The sequence below is a fragment of the Salmo salar genome, chromosome ssa20 (assembly GCF_905237065.1).
Source record: "Salmo salar chromosome ssa20, Ssal_v3.1, whole genome shotgun sequence".
In the NCBI taxonomy this organism is placed as follows: domain Eukaryota; kingdom Metazoa; phylum Chordata; class Actinopteri; order Salmoniformes; family Salmonidae; genus Salmo; species Salmo salar.
In genome coordinates, this window is record NC_059461.1 from 63,576,386 (window position 1) to 63,588,465 (window position 12,080).

Consider the following 12,080-nt stretch of genomic DNA (forward strand, 5'->3'; position numbering starts at 1 on the left):
AAGGTGGAGAGTAGCCCTTTGTACAAGGATAGGGAAATGGCAGATCTTGTTCATATTTAATATATGTGGATGCCATCATCACTGATTTGGTGACTTGCACTATTTAACATAAGATCATGGGAAATGGTAAACCAAGATGGGAAAAGACCAGCTATCATGTAAATAGACAGATTATAATTTGCTCAGTGCTCACTTTTTTGTAAAGAATATCAGTGCTCAAACAATGTTCAATTGGAAAAATGTTGTCCTTTCCCCCTCCCAGACATATCGTAACATTCTTTGTAATAAGTCAAAGGAAAGTTACTACTATGAAGGACTGTTAAACTGTTATGTTTTTTTTTTTTTTCTGCCCTCATTGATTTGACTCATTGCAGCCAATGTAATTTTTGTAATACTGTGAAAATGTGTCAGTTGTGTAGCAGCTGTAATTTTGATTTTTGAGTTACATTGTGGTTTCACATCCAAATGCATTGTTCTGGCTCAGCATACAATTTGTAGACAAACCACTAAAGATATTGTATGTTTGATCCAGAGGTCATTTGGAAATGTGCTTTTGTCATTTTTGTGTGAAAATCATCACTTTACTGTTGTGTCAAATGTAGAGATAATCATTCGCAGTGCATGTACTTATGCCACCAGTTTTGTGGTAATGTAGATGTTTTTTCTCAACAGGACACATGTGATCCTACATATCTGTAAATGTTATTCATCTGTAACATTATATAAAATTACCATATTTGTCTTCATCTGTCATTCTAATAAAATTACAACAAATAGTTGTGCTGTTTTCTAATGGCAATGTAATAATTCAATAGACAAAAGGGTGGGTGTAAAGCAAAGGTATGGATATATGGTCTGGGGTGAACAGTACGATCAAAGCTAGCTGACACATTCATGGCATGTAAAACCAGTTAGTAAAGTATTGCATTCTAGCAAGACTAACTTGAGCCAAGGCCTGTCATTCATTCAATCAATCCTTATCATAAATCGTTTTTAAAACCTCTTGCAGGAAGAATCTCAGAACTTCCATCTCTTGTCAGATCACCAAGGAATATTAGTCAGGCATTCAGTATGCACACCTAAAATATGCGGAATAAAGGTCCTAGAACTCCGGGTGCCTAATGCGCATGCGTTTTCAAAGTTTCTGTTGCAGAAAGCAAGCAGCAGAAAAACCATCGGTGAGCTAACGACATAACCAAAATATCGCAAATACCTTTCTCTTGACGGGGGAGTATGTATTATGACTTTCCAGCGTTTCCTTTTGCAAAATGTTTACTTCAGTAGGTATCAGACGCCGGTTATGATAGCTGGCTAACGTTAGCTAGTTAACCTAGCTGATCACTAGCAGCACAAATAAGTGTTCAATGCGTTGTGGTGCTATGACTCGAGGTATTTAACGTTAGCTTGTTTGCTTGCTTCTTTATCAACTCACGAACTTAGATGGTTAACTTCTCGTGTAACAGAACGTTAGCCTAAGCAACGTTACTGGTTAGAACGACAATGCCTGTGTTATGTAGTTTGTTTGAAAAAAATAAGTACTTTTTGGCACGCTAATATTGTGTAGCTAAATAGTTAGCGCTCATTTACATTTTAAGTGGTCTGACTACTAGACGACAATGCTGCTCAACGATGACACCAGCTAGTTAGTATTTAAGAAAGGTCTTTGTACATAACTAGTTATATTAATGTCCTCGCATGCTAGATCAGAGAAGCCCTACCCAGGCCACAGCCACGTTGAATGACTTATTGATATTTACGCAATGATGCAATAACATTTATGGTAGACCTAGTCATCAGACTGAGTATATTTATTGTAACTAGTAGCTCCATCCTTTTCAAGAACTGGTCAGCAGGACACACTAATCAGTTACACTGTAAGACTTAGCATTCTTGAGTCATTGGGACTTCTGGGTTCTGACACATTTAGCTTTGTTCCAGAATTGAAAGGTGTTCTGGGTGACATTACATACTTAACACAGCTGTTCTGCATCGCTTAGTATTGTAAAGCATTTACATTATAGTCATTTAGCAGACTCTCTTATCAAGAGTGACTTAGTGAGTGCATACATTTTCATACTGGTCCCCCACTATTGGCCCGGCGTCGTTAGAGTTTGGCCGGGGTAGGCCGTCATTGTAAGTAAAAAATTGTTCTTAACTCACTTGGTTAGATAAATAAATAGGAATCGAACCCACAACCCTGGGGTTGCAAGTGCCATACTCTACCAACTGAGCTGCACATGCGCACTAGACCTGAGCTAATTTCCCCTGGCTAAACAAGCATTTCGGTACACCCGCAATAACATCTAAATATGTGTATGTGACCAATAAAATTTGATTTAAACTAGTTGGCTAGCTGAACAATGCTAGTTTTCAACCTTATTACCAAACGTAATATATACTGTACTCTCAACTTCAAAACTCCTTTGCTAGTTATACAGTCATGTAACTAAGTCATTTGCTGGAAAGAAACTTGAAAATTATGTATTTTGTTGAAAAGTCATGACTGTTTCCAGATATGTCGTAAGGATGATATTGCTACTTAACTCAGATCCAAGTTCAGTTTTGAGATCCACCATCTTCATTGGCGTAGGGTTAGCTGGAAGTATCTGACTGGTCTTGGAACTGTGACAACAGGCAGCCTCTCCCCGCTTGGCTTGATGGGATATGTAGTGATTTTGCCAACACAGCCAGATATGTGCACGGTCTTGTACCCTTAACCTTTTTTCAACTGACTATTGTAGTTGATTAATTCTGACTGTACTGGATTACTCATGTTAATTGACACAAGAAAACTTGAGAAAATATCAACTCTACACATCGCAATGGCTAAATTACTTCTGGAGACTAAGGGTCTGTGGAGCTCCTCTTCCTCCTCACTACTCTATGGGCCCTGGTCAGGAGTAGTACACTATATGGGGTGTAATTTGGGATGCAGAAACAGAGATTGGTGGAGCCAGCTTGGGGTTCTCTAGCCAGTAGCCATCATGCAGTATGTCCTGCTGTGCCCTGGGAGACGCCTTTTCGCCTTTCCATCTTAAGCCCCCTCCTCTGTCTGTCTAGCGGCAGGCAGGGTGTTTGCTATAAAAGGCTGAGGGACAAATGTGGGCTGATTACCGACTGACTGCCATTTTAAAGGTTACAATGTACAGGAAATAAATAGCCTTATGGCTGAGTCATTTTACATGGTCAATGTGGCGTCTCTCTCTCAGCATGGTGAGGAGAGTGTTTCCCATGTTGCATTAGTGGAAGTGTGACATGCTGGCCTGTCTGCCAGCATCATCAGGTGACCCTACAACCCGATTTCTCTCCCACACGCAGATGAACACTGGGCTTCAGCAATGTAAGTGTTTTTATCTGATAGAATTTAATACTATAGTTTCATAGAAATCTGAAATCAGTTTCCTCTTCATATTTCCACTTAATGAGTTGTAAATCCTTTCCAGTCACTAGTTGAATGAAGAAACTTTGGTTATGCAAAGAATTCCTTGTTCTGTCTGTCTCTGTCCTTCTTTCCATCTTAGGGGACACTACACAGAAGATGAGATCTGCCAACTATCCAACCCCAGCAGAATTGGATGCCTTTGCTAAGAATGTCGCCAACAAGCCTCTGACCATAAAGATCTTCCCCAACAGTGTCAAAGTACCTCAGAGAAAGCACATCCGCCGCACAGTGAACGGGTTGGACACGTCCAGCTCCAGCCAGCGCCACAGCCCCTACCCGTCTCAGGTCAGCGGCACCGGAGCGGGCCTCCTGGCCGTCCTCCGCACTTCGACCGGCAAAAGCGTCCTCAAAGACACAGACGGCAGCCGAGCCCATCTGCTTCCCAAAGCAGCCATGAACCTCCAAAGCGGGTCGTACGTCACTCAAAGCTCTTTAAATCTCCCCGAGCCTGTCCCCCACCTCCAGGGCATGTCTCAAACCCAACACCAGGCATTGAAACAGGGCCTCCCCCACCCACATCCACAGCATGCTGTACAGCAGCACAACATGGCTCACCATTTGACTTCACAGCCACAGAATATGCCTCAACCTCACCTTAAAACTTTACAGCAACAGAACATGGCCCACCCTCAAACTTTACAGCGGCAACAAAGCTTGTCCCAGCTGCAAACTGTACAGCAGCAACAGCAGAATCTGGCGCACCCGCAGAATATCCAGCGGCAGCAAAGTTTACCTCACACGCAGACTTTACGACAGCAAAATCAGACTCGGCCACAAACCTTACAGCAGCAGCATCTTCTTCATCCTCAGATGCTACAGCACCAGACTCTTCCTCACCAACAAGCTTTAGTACAGCAGGCTGTGGCTCATCCTCAAGGTCTCCGGCACCTGCCTGACATAGCCCAGGCCCAGCCTCCACCTAGTCGGCAACATTCCCAGGGCCTCCAGCACCCCCAGAGCCTGTCACAGCCTCTCCCCCAGGGCCTAAGGCACCAGCCTGATGTAGCCCAGTCCCAGCCTCCATCCAGTCTGCAACATTCCCAGGGCCTCCCCCCATCTCAGCAGCTCCCCCAGGCCTCCTGTGCCGTCCCTGGCCCTCCCTCTGCTTCCAATGCCCTGCAGCCCCAGCCAGGCCCCCCCTACGGCCCCAGGAAGCTGCCAGACGCAGACGTCCCGCCAAACGTAACTGTATCTACCTCCACCATCCCGCTATCCATGGCGGCCGGCCTGCGCCACAACCGGCCGGGCACAGACCTGAGCAGCATCGTGCACCAGATCAATCAGTTCTGCCAGGCTCGGGCCGGAATGGGTGCCACCTCGGTGTGCGAGGGCCAGATTGCCAACCCCAGCCCCATCAGCCGTAACCTTCTCATCAATGCCAGCTCCAGGGTCAACACACCCCACAATCTGGACCTCCTTCCCTCCTGCCTGCTGGGCCCCACAGAGAAGGCCCCTGGAGGGTCCCAGGGCACTGCTGGTGGCCTACAGCCCAACATGGCTGTCATGAACAGGATGCCACCTGCTTTCCACACTGACATAAAGCAGCAATTACAGCAGTTACAACAGGTTCACCAGCAGCAACAACAACATCAGTTACAGCAGCTGCAACAGGTTCATCAGCAGCAACAGCTACAACATCAGTTACAGCAGCAACTCCAACAGCAGCAACTCCAACAGCAACGCTCCTGGAACCAGCACCAGCTGGCTCACATGCAGCACCTGCCCGAGGGAGCCAACCCCAGGAGAGAAATCCCCTCTGGGCCTGTCTTCCCTGCCAAGACCCTCAACTATCCCCACGTGCTGCTGGCCTCGCAGCCACAAGCCTTCTACCTTAAACACCCATCAGACAAGACAACCCCCTCGCCCTCTGTAACCAGCCCACCGGGTGGCACCATGCCCAGCTACACCAACGGGTGCTACCTGCAGGCTCCATGGGGCAGTGTCCTACAAGCAGGCAAAAGTGATGGTCTAGGCCCTCTGGATTTGGCCTTCCAGGGGGGCCTGTCAGGGGCCTCCATAGACTGCAGCACACCAGGATCACAGTACCGACCAGGAGCCAGACCCGGGTTCCCAGGTTCGGGTCAGACCAAGCTGATGAAGCAGAACGTGTCTGATTACCTGGCTGGGGATTTCCAGGCGTTCCAACATAACCCAGGTGCCATGGGGAAGATGCACAGGCCCCCCATGGGTAGAGCTCCAGCCCAGGGCCCAGAGCTAGGCAATGGTAGAAATATCCCCGCTCACCACCCAGGCTATCGATAGATGGATAGATAGCAGTCTTCACCTCACCAGTTGTGTGTCATGGTTGGTGAATGATTCAAGATTATAATCAGGTGTCCACATGTTGTAGAGTTCTTGCAAGTGATCAATTGAATGTTCTCCCTAGTCGGTTGCTCCTGCTCTCAATGTTCAATCGCTGACTTATGTGTTTTAAAAATGGGTCCTCAGCCCTTAAAGGTATCTGTTAAACCTTAGTGCCAGATGAAGGGTTTTTTGTGATCTAGGGCTAAGTAGAGAACCTAGTAGGGCTACTTCCTTTCCACATAATAATTACCATAGTTATGCCCAGGTTGTCATGGAACCAACCACGCCCTTTTACAACATTAGTGGCCTTAAAGCTGCCAATGCAGCGGCTGAAAATGGGGTGTTATTTCCTGGCCTATGTTTACATTTGAATGGGTATTTTTGTATGCTAATATTAATCAGGTTTATGTCTGAGTATATTCTTACTTCAATCTCTCCCCATATAGAGTAAGGTACTGCTACAACCATTTTGTTCTGTCCTCTTGTGTGTGATAAGACCTTAAGACGGAGTACTTTTGAAGTCGTTTTTAGTTTGTTTTTTAGCCCTACCTTGTTCTGTTACTTAAATTGTCTCTACTTGAATTTCTCGAGTGACGTTTTCAGTATGAGGACTTGGAGAATCGAAATGTCATGCTAAACATTTACAAAGGGAACAAAACATCCCTTTGGGAAAAACATTAATTGTCTTTTGAATAATGTGAACCCGGTATGATCTGATCTTGAAAGGAATTGTCTGTGTGTGCATAGACCAAATTGATCACTTGCAAGTGTGCAAGTACAACCGAACATACCAGAGGGTTAAAATATTTATTTGTTTCACCACTATACTACTGTAAACAAGGGAATGGATTCCTTTTGGATCTTTACCTGTCTGGGGGGGTTCTGGTAAGCTGAGGGGTATCCTACGAAGCAGGTTTGAAGAGTTAGCGAGGTAACTTTGGTCAACTGAGGCTTAATGAAAAGTTTGGCATTCGACTAGCCGTGTGCAACGTGCAGTTACAAGCCTGCTAGAATTAGTGGCAGGTGTACGAGCAATATCCACTGTCGTTGTAAGGCTAAACCCTGAGCTGGAATGTGACGCTAACAGAAGCTGGTTCGCTTCAGAAAACTGAGTAGATCCAGCTTGCTTATTGGGATACCCCTCTTCCTTCACTTGCTAGCCTAACCCTAACTGTGTATTGTCTCAGTTTTCCTTTGTAGGTAGTACAGAGGTTCAATCCAGTTATTTTAAATGCAGGTTACCTCCTCATGCTAGTAGATGGGTCTAGCCATAGAAGTAATGATATTTCTATGGGTCTAGCATGCTGCGTTTTTCCTCAGTTTAATTTGGGTAACAGCTTACTCTTTCCTCCTCCCTGATAACTCTTGGGGGAAAAAGCCTTAAATGTTATTAGTTACCCTCTACCTTAAATGTTGACTTTTTACACCATGCCGGATTTCCTCAAACAGTGCATGGCGTAGCATCCTATATCAAAAATAGTTATGATACTAGCAATTGTTTCTGCATATGTTTTCATTTAAGGCCACTGTTAAATTGCTAAGTAAAAGTCCTCCTTTTAAAGGATAATAAGTATGAATAGTGTTAAGCAGAGTTTTATAGGTGTGTGGCACTGGGCTGTAACTATGGTCTTTGGACTAAGTTTCTTTAGTTGTTTCTACATGACAAATACCCTACACTAATTTAGTTCTTAGTTAATTTATTTGAACACTGCATCCTGAAGCCATAGGTTTTTCCACATAGGTGCCATAGGTAACACATATGATCAGACACAAAACAATGCAAACTGATGTCTCACAACTAGCTGCATTCAGTAAGTGATGGAAAGGTTAAGTCATAGAGGTGATTTTATTTATAGGGGTTATGAAGCCTTAAAGGTGCTACACCTTTTTTTCAAATTTTATTTTTTTGCTTTGTCATTTCAGAAAATTGCCGTATTTGCAGTACTAGGGGAATGATAGTGTTTCACAGTATTACTTACCTGCACTGTTATATACACCTATTGATTTCTCCCGCCAGAGCGGCATTTGTTGTCAAAATGGGAAAGCTGTTTTGACTGACTGTGTGGAAATCAGGTCCAGAAGCCAATGTAAAAATTGCTCTAATTTCCTGGTTGCTAAAATTCTACATGGTTTGCTCATTTTCAGTTTGTGAGAAAAACAAAAACAAGCACTGAATAGTGGAGGGAATCATTGTACCATCTAAATTGCTGTGAAATATCTTTTTAAATAACAAGTTTTTTTACAGCTGTTTGAGGCTGGTGGACCAAAACCGAAAGTAAAAGGCTCAATCGTGAGTCTCCATGTTGCGGGGGAGATGGTACATTTGTTTTTGAATGCAGCCTAGTGCTGTTGCAATTCTTCTAGCTTCCACATAGGGGAGACATTCTGTGTAGCACCTTTAATGTTATGGATTTAGCTTTCTTCCCTGAGGGCAGTAGCTAGATTATGTTTGGCTCTTACTACTGTTGTGTTCCTGATGTGCCTGGCCCTTGAAGCTGCTATTGAATTCTAATCTGAACACACAATAGTGTGTGTGTTTAGTAATGATGTATGGGTTGTACTATTGGAATAAAGGTTCCTATTTATAATGTGTTGTCATGGATTTTTGAAATGTGAGATTGTAAATCTGTGTAGTGGAAATGGACCAGCTGTTGCTGCAGTGAACCAAGCAATGTACCTGTTATTCCATTTGACCTGATTTACCTGTTCTATAATGTTGTACAGCCTGAGAAAGTCAGGTTTACAGTTACACTTTCTATATTAAGCCCGGCGGAGACATTTCATATGAAATAGTGTGTGTGTTTGAGTGGGTGTGTGCGAGAGAAAGGGTGTGAAGCCTAGATACTTGCGCGCACATGTGTGTACACTACACAGTGGTGCACTTCTATCCATTTTGGGGGGGACCAAGCTTCTAACTGTAACTACTGATACTGGACAGAAGTCTGCGCTTACGTACCACAATGATTCCAAACACTGTTGGGAGTCTGAACGGTTGCTGCTGAATCACTGACCAAAGTCACCAAGCCTTCCCCTCATAGTTACATTCTGTGTCTGAAATGGCACCCTATTCACTGCATAGTGTACGACTTGACCTATGGTCACAGTCAAAAGTAGTGCACTATTTCGAAAGTAGTGTGCCATTTTGGATGCTAACATTCTTTAGCCATGTTGGTTTGTATTAGTTTTAAAGAATCATGCTATTTTAAGGTGGTGACCAGTGGTCTGCTGCCCTCTAGACAGTTGTAGGAACATGTATTAATGGTGCTGGTGAGTGGTTTTGCACCACATAAGTGGAAATATGACATGAATGGCAGTGGTTGTGTTATTCCAGTTTACCTATCCTTGAACTATGCTTTGCACAAACATTCCCCCATAACCAAAATAAAGTTTGTGTTTGCAAAACTGATTCCTTTTATTTCCAGTTTATTTTATTTGTAACAGTAAGGCTTGAGATGTGTATGAAACAGAATTTTCGAAGGATATAAAAACATTTCTGATTGTAATTTTACTTCTGTCAATACATGGATGGAATGAGGTTAAACACTTCCAATTGTTTGTAATTCCCAAACATTGATTATACTTTTTTTAAGGATTTGTTGACAGTCTAGAAATAATATCCAATAGTCATATGGTTGGTGTGCTAACGAAAGATTTGACAGACACCAAACATGTCAGAAAACACCGTCTAGGGTGTGTGAGGTTAGGTAGGATGAACTCAAGACTCCAGAGCTCATGGATGTGGAGCTGCGGCGAGTAGACAAGCGAAACCTTTTCAGGATAGAGCCATCTCCCTGCGAATACAAACGTCAGCTTGAGTGGATATGGTTCTGCTAATCATTGTTTCCTCATAATGGCACCTTCTGTAGCATACTGGGTTTTTAGATTGCTCAAGACACCACCTCTATATGTATATTAATGTATTGAATAAATAAAGGCCAAACCAAATATAGTAAGTACAAAGAAATGTATAGTTCAGATTTATTAGTTTGAATAAAGGACTTGAGCAGATGAGGAATAACCTCTTTGCTCTACAGATCTGTTTGTCACCATACGTGTTATGGTGTGGTCTGATGCCACATGAGGGTGTGGTCTGATTATGTCACAGTTACCAGGATCCTCCTTGACTATAACCAGGTCTATGTGTAATTTTTCCCAATTTACTTCCTCAACTCTAAACATGTATAAAAATACTTTAAGGTCACACCTGCAATGATAGAACAACTGTAGCTATTGCCTAATTAACCTCTAGGGGCTAGGGGGCAGTATTTTCACGGCCGGATGAAAAACGTACCCAATTTAAACAGGTTAATACTCCGGCCCAGAAAATAGAATATGCATATTATTAGTAGATTTGGATAGAAAACACTCTGAAGTTTTTAAAACTGTTTGAATGGTGTCTCTAAGTATAACAGAACTCATATGGCAGGAAAAAAACAGAAAAAATACAAGCAGGAAATGAACATTTTGTGGCTGTACTATTTTCAAGTCATTGGCAATAAAACACACAGTGACAAAGGATTCATTTTGCACTTCCTATGGCTTCCACTAGATGTCAACGATCTTTATAAAGTTGTTTGAAGCATCTATGATGAACAGAGACCGAATGAGAAGGAAGGGAAGTTGACGTCCCTGGGATGTCTTCACTTCATTATTGCGCGCACATGCGCGTTCATGTGAGGCGAGACATTTTTCAAAACTTGTTTCAAGACACAGGAGAGGTCGGGTTGAAATATTACTAATGTTTTACGTTAAAAATTGACCAAAAGATTGATGCTAAACAACGTTTGACATGTTTGAACGAACATAAATAGATTTTGTTTTTGACTTTTCGTCATGACTTTTCCCTCCCATTTTGAGTAGCCTACCGAACACGCTAACAACACGGAACAGCATGGAGTTATTTGGACATAAATTATGAACTTCATCGAAAAAAACAACATTTGTTGTGGACCTGAGATTCCTGGAAGTGCCTTCTGATGAAGATTATTAAAGGTAAGGGAATATTGCTAATGTTATTTATGGTTTTAGATGATACCAACATGGTGGCTATCTGTATAGCCTAGTGTATTTTTCTGACCAGAGTACTCAGATTATTGCAAAGTATGCTTTCCCAGTCAAGTTATTTTGAAATCTGTCAATGCGGTTGCATTTTATTCTTTGAATAACAGTTTAATACTTTAACCACGTTTTATAATTAGTATTTTTTGTAAATTCACTGGCAGTTTTGGGGGAGACACATTTTCTCAACGACACGTGCCGATGTAAAATGCTGTTTTTGGATATAAATATGAACTTGATGGAACAAAAATGCATGTATTGTCTAACATAATGTCCTAGGAGTGTCATCTGATGAAGATTGTCAAAGGTTAGTGCATAATTTTAGCTGGTTTTCTGCTTTTGGTGACGCCTGTCCTTGAATTGAAAATGGACGTGTGTACTTTTTTGGCTATGTACTCTCCTAACATAATCTAACTTTATGCTTTCGCCGTAAAGCCTCTTTGAAAATCGGACAGTGTGGTTCGATTAAGGAGATGTTTATCTTTTAAATGCTGTAAAATAGTTGATTGTTTGAGAAATTGAAATTATTAGATTTTTGATGTTTTGAATTTCCCGCCTTGCTAGCAATCCCGTCAGTGGGATTAGGTTACCCTCGATCCCCAAGAGGTAAGTGATAATGCCAGAGAAGCTGGTGTTTGGAGGATATATTGGCACGGTTGTTGTTACCAGCAAACCATGCCAATATATCCTCCAAACACCAGCTTCGAGGGCATTATCACTTTTATACAAAGGGTTACCAACATATTCAGATAATGACTGTCATATTTTCATTAAATTTATTCATACTATTTCATCCTACCATAAGATATAGTCCGGACACAAATCTAGGGTTGCTACCCAAGCCGGCTGGTCGTTCGTTCTATTGGTTCAGTTGCCAGAGACGCGACCCAGACGTTCAGTCTTTTTGTTCTGTATCTATGGACAGGACCCAGTCGTTTGTTCTGAATGTTCCATTGTCATACTGGCAACGTTTTAATCCCTTGCTTGCTAGCTAGCCAACTATGGCTAACTTAGTCATGTCAAAAAGTACAGCCAGAATAACAGCAAAGTAGCTGCATTAGCATTTGTTTAAGCTGTTTTCTAGACATTTATTTGGATGCATCCATGACAATGAACAAATGAGACCCGATTTCGCCTGGCCCAGAAAATGTGCTCACTCATCAGGACACTGTTGCTCAGAGGAGCTAGCCAACAACACAGCTAACACAATCACTTCAAACAGAAGCTGGAAAGACTGCAAACTAGCTGCACTTCATTTCGTTTGACATTTTTTCAA

General features: G+C 42.6%; 1 protein-coding gene across 3 annotated transcripts; it reads left to right on the forward strand.

Annotated features, from left to right (window-relative positions):
• The first annotated feature begins 1,101 nt into the window (after window positions 1-1,101).
• LOC106581210 (protein FAM222B) lies at window positions 1,102-9,152 on the forward strand. 3 transcript variants are annotated; one of them, XM_014163117.2, is made up of 3 exons: window positions 1,102-1,178; window positions 3,210-3,340; window positions 3,522-9,152. In XM_014163117.2, the coding sequence occupies exons 2-3, from the start codon at window positions 3,256-3,258 to the stop codon at window positions 5,702-5,704; spliced, it is 2,268 nt and encodes a 755-aa protein (XP_014018592.1). In that variant the 5' UTR covers window positions 1,102-1,178; window positions 3,210-3,255; the 3' UTR covers window positions 5,705-9,152. The 3 variants fall into 3 exon arrangements, with proteins under 3 accessions (XP_014018592.1, XP_014018593.1, XP_014018594.1); XM_014163118.2 differs by having other exon boundaries at window positions 1,168-1,280; XM_014163119.2 differs by having other exon boundaries at window positions 1,170-1,231.
• The last annotated feature ends 2,928 nt before the right edge of the window (window positions 9,153-12,080 follow it).